Genomic DNA, 4,829 nt, shown 5'->3' on the forward strand with positions numbered 1-4,829 from the left:
AACAGTATAGTCAGTGGGAACAGCTTGTTTGTGCCAGACTTGTACAGTAATGCCTTGTCTGGTAATAAGTATTTCTAGGGAGTCGGTGACAATTCCAATCTCTCCTGATTTAGATCAGAGTCGTGAATTCTTTAATGCATGTGTTATATGTTTACCGGGCATGTCTCTATAAGGTGGGATTTTACAAACATATTAGCATAAATTATGTATTTGCATCTTAGCTACTGAGTCCTATTTTTTTGTATGCATACATAGACAAGATTACTTGGCGCAGTCTTTAGTTCTAAATCTTATCTCTGCTACCAAGCAGACTTATTATTGTATGAGAAGTCTAATGGTGTGTTTTCACACAAATTTATAAGACAGATTTTTTAAGCCAAAGCCAGGAATGGATCTGAAAAGAGGAGATAAATCTCTGTCTGTAAAAGTACCATAAGGGTATATTCACACGAACTGACTCGCAACGACATTCTCGCTGCGAGTCCGGCAGGTCCTGGCAGTTCCCACACACTATATACTCGCTGCGGTCTGAACGACCGCAGCGAGTATGTAATTCTACCGCCTTTAACCCCTTCTGCTCCCGCCCGGCTACCCCGCTGTAAGCATACATTACCTGTCCTCGCTGCACGGGTTCGGCGTCCTGCTCTCCCGTCCGGCCAGTGTGTTGCCCAGCCGCAGCCACTGATTGGCCAGACGGGAGAGCAGGACGCCGGACCAGTGCAGCGCCGGAACCAGTGCAGAACGACCGCAGTGAGTATATAGTGTGTGGGAACTGCCAGGACCTGCCGGACTCGCAGCGAGAATCTCGCTGCGAGTCCGTTCGTGTGAATATACCCTAAGGGGGCATTCACATGTTTCTTGCACGATCTGTATATATGGACAATGAGCTACGGAGCAGACTTTGGAACTCCTGTGACCATTATTAATAATGATGCTGGGAGGTCCAAAATTGTTTAAATCTTCATGCTACTGTAATGACACAGCTTTGCAGCTAAGCTTTATCAGTGTATGGAGTCCATCTCCTATAATGACATAGATTGACTGGAAAACAAAGAAGTGAAGTGCAGAGCCGTGCTCTTTCCTGGCCTTACCTAGAGAGTTTATTCTAAATGACAGCATTGCTTTAACATGTTATGGTTTGCTAGTAAATGAACAGCCAGAGGAATAGAGATTAAGGTGTAAAGGTATTTTGTGATTGTCTTTATGATTATCTCCCAACTTATTATAATTTCTGTAAGGGTTCATTCAAATGTACAGGATCGGCAGCAGATCTGCAGCAGATTTGATGCAGTGTTCAGTTATTTAGATCAAATCTGCTGCGGATCTCCACTGCGATACAGTATGTGTGAAGCTACCCTAAAGAAGACTGATTCTTGGAAGACTGACATTAATTTAAAGCACTTTTCTCACCAAAGATGCCAGAATGACTGAATTACCAAAACTGTATTGCCATCATTTTGGATCTACAATTGAATTATAAATTATGACAATGCATTCCAGGGATATAATCAAACTATTTTAAAAAGCCATTAGGGTGGTTCCACACACAGGAATTTATGGAATAACATGTTTGTCAACACAGGGCTTTTGTGCCAAAGTGGATTCAGCAAAAAAAAAAAAAAAAAAAAGATCTTTCTTTGTAATTCTCATTTCTTTTAAATCTACTTTGGCTCAAGTAAGGAAAAACATGTATAAAAGTGTTATTGTATTGCTACTTGAAATTCTTGTAGCTATATACACTGTTATAATAGATAGATGTATTTGGTATACAAGAACCTTGTGCTACTTGACAATCTTGTAGCTATATACAATGCTATAATAGATGTGTGTATTTGGTATACAGAAGCCTTGCTGCTCAAACGGAAGAAGTGATGTGAATTTTAGCTGCCTACAAGATCAGAGAATCTGCCAGATAATGAGAACAGTCTGTTACGTATGGCTCCAGACTCCTGTCCTTGTCCTTGTGCCAGAAAAAAAAAACTTGATAACACCTGGTAACATGGGGAAAGTGTCCTATTAGACTGTAAAAATGTTCTGAGAGACATAGAGCAATTAGCAATAGCAAAACATACTGTGTTGATAAGTCCATTCTTAGGATATGTCAGGTCGGCATTGGTACAGTATAATGCAGACTGGCCAAGCTTGGGAGACAGCCAGTCTGTCCAGGCTCTCTTACCTTGCCATTTAGCATGTACATAACAAAACCCCAATTTGTCTCATTTTAATATCCCAGTCTACACGAAGCAAGGTAGTCTTGGCACTTTCAAGGTAATGAAGTCTATTATGTAAATGTAACATTCAAGGAAAGTCTGCCATGCCGGTGTGTCTCCACCTTTTTTCGTTATCACAACAATCACCTGAGTGGGCAATGAGTCCATGTTGTGTCTTGTGTGTTTTGATAAGCCATGGATAATGAATGGGCTGGAGGCTTCCAACATGTATATAAGCTGCTGAGACCATAGCAATGCCAGTACTTAAGCACTTGAGCAAGGCTTGACATCTCATGCAAAATGACCTCTTCCACTGTCCTCCTGCTCCTTACTGGCTTCTTTGCTGGACTATGCAAGGCATTTGATATTGGATTATCCACAAGATGTGTCTCTATACCAAAAGAACTAGGTATGTGCGATGACCTTGGCTACACAGAGATGAGGCTTCCAAACCTGATGGGGCATACCACCATCCCTGAAGTTGTGTCCAAGACTGCAGAGTGGCACAAACTTTTACAAACTGGCTGCCACCCATATGCCCGAATGTTCCTGTGTTCCTTGTTTTCTCCAGTTTGCCTTGACAGGTAAGTGCAATTTTTGTCTATTTTTTGGGTTAGGACTTTAACATAGCATTAGATTTTATTACTCAATGCATCGTGTGGGAAAGTTACTTAGCCATTTTCATGTGCCAGAGTGTACATTTTAATCTATATGATCTTTTTAAAGAAATTGAACCCTTAGAACAAAATCTTTCATTTCTGAGCGGTTTCCGCTGGGAGATTTTACACCTACTGCTAAGTGGCTGCCGTAAACTGCTTAGTATTCTTCACTATACGGTTCAGCTCAGCTAAAAACAGGATTAGACACGCTTTGCTATACTAAAATTGTAGCTTTTCCCTTCCTGCACAATTTACTAACTCCTGCTGTGTCGCACTTATACCCTGTTATAGATTAGGTGAACATACTTTGACATACTGGTATATGTAAATATTGCAGTGTACTAGACTTCCCCTGTCTTAAGAGACATTATTATGTTAATAAGCATAATGAGCTGTGACAGAGCTACAAGATCCATCATGGTCAATGTAATGTTTCCCCTTCTACAGTTTACAATTAAAATTATTTTCAATTCATCTAAAATCTTTTTCATGTTGCAGGTTTATTCAGCCTTGTCGTAGTATGTGTGAGGCTGTAAGAGACAGCTGTGCCCCTGTGCTAGCATGTCATGATCAATCCTGGCCTGAAAGCCTGAACTGCGATCGCTTTCCAGCTGGTGACGATATGTGCCTGGACAACCTGAGTAAAGAATACCAGTATATATACAAAGGTAATTTTGCTTTCCTGGCAAAAAAAAATAATAGTAAAATAGGTTTTGTAACTTAGGGAACACTCTAAATAAAATGTTACTTTTGTATTGCAGAACTGCCTAAACCAACATGCCAAGGCTGTCCGCTGATTGAGGAATCCTATTCCTACAGAGGTGCCTTGGAAGCTTTTTGTGACAATGACTTTGGTAAGTTATTTGGCACCCATGTTTTAATGCTAGTAGATGTGTCAATAACCTTTATATCAAAGTATTATTATTATTATTAGTGTTATCTACTCTTTTACAAATAGATTGTTACTATATGCATGTTTCTGTATGTTTCCATTCTGTACAAAATGATTCCAGTAGTGCAGAAGGAAATATATTATCTAGGTGTAAACCAGTGGGAGGCTGAGATAACACTAATTAGCTGATAGTGTTAATGCCTTTCTATACTTGTGTTACCAGCCCCCTGACACAGTTAGACAAAGTATATCATTAAGAGTCCCAATTGCTGCGTTTTAACTTGCAACGCTAAAAAAAACTAATTACGACTAGAAAATGACACAATGCCCTTGTTAAAGACTTACTATTCTGAGGTTATACTAAAATAAGGAAAGGTAGTTTATTTATGGCATAAGATAGATACTTTTGAGATCAAGACTAATCAAGTCATTTTTTTGTGTTTTTCACAGCTGTCAAAGTAAAGTTGGCAAAAAGAAAGTTTGCTTCCGGACATCATGAATATGTGACCGATGGCCATGTTGATTTTATTAAACAGGGAATGCTACTTCCATATGACACACGCAACCTAATAGAACAATGGCTGAGGATAAATGAAAACTGTGCCCACAGGATGATCCGTCACTCCAGGTCCATGGTATACATTTTTGCTGGAGACATCCACAATGGACAAGTTGTGGTTAACAGAGTATTTCATTGGCAGAAGAAGGACTCTCATCTGAATCTGGCCACCAGGAAATGGAGGCTGCATAAATGTTAATGTAACAATATGGACTTTTGTGTGTAAATAATCAAGGCACTCTATCAAATGTAAATAGCTATATATATACATACATAAATATATAAATATATTATATAGACTTACTTGGGCAGTTGGCAGTTATGTTTTTCAGCATCCCTCGCCAAGCTGTAGGTGAATTATATGGAAATGTAAACATATCTAATGTATATAGATTTTAAAAATATATTCAGATACTTGTAATCAATCATTTAGTTGACTCTCTGGATCTAATAATATGTATGACTAAGTTATGACACACCATATTTATTTTGACAAGAATTACACTAAA

General features: G+C 39.0%; 1 protein-coding gene across 1 annotated transcript; it reads left to right on the forward strand.

Annotated features, from left to right (window-relative positions):
* Window positions 1-2,510: 2,510 nt before the first annotated feature.
* Window positions 2,511-4,623, forward strand: LOC138776095 (secreted frizzled-related protein 5-like). Its single transcript, XM_069956103.1, has 4 exons — window positions 2,511-2,794; window positions 3,368-3,537; window positions 3,631-3,723; window positions 4,212-4,623. Exons 1-4 carry the CDS (start codon window positions 2,511-2,513, stop codon window positions 4,517-4,519), a joined length of 855 nt encoding a protein of 284 aa, XP_069812204.1. The 3' UTR covers window positions 4,520-4,623.
* Window positions 4,624-4,829: the final 206 nt, after the last annotated feature.

This window comes from Dendropsophus ebraccatus, chromosome 1 (assembly GCF_027789765.1).
Source record: "Dendropsophus ebraccatus isolate aDenEbr1 chromosome 1, aDenEbr1.pat, whole genome shotgun sequence".
Classification (NCBI taxonomy): domain Eukaryota; kingdom Metazoa; phylum Chordata; class Amphibia; order Anura; family Hylidae; genus Dendropsophus; species Dendropsophus ebraccatus.

What these genes read in the sequence shown, in the direction of transcription:
- LOC138776095 (XM_069956103.1), top strand. Translation starts at nt 2,511, where the DNA reads ATGACCTCTTCCACTGTCCTCCTGCTCCTTACTGGCTTCTTTGCTGGA. An exon ending in TCTCCAGTTTGCCTTGACAG is followed by an intron (nt 2,795 to 3,367) that starts GTAAGTGCAATT and finishes TTCATGTTGCAG; the next exon opens with GTTTATTCAGCCTTGTCGTA. An exon ending in TTTTTGTGACAATGACTTTG is followed by an intron (nt 3,724 to 4,211) that starts GTAAGTTATTTG and finishes TGTTTTTCACAG; the next exon opens with CTGTCAAAGTAAAGTTGGCA.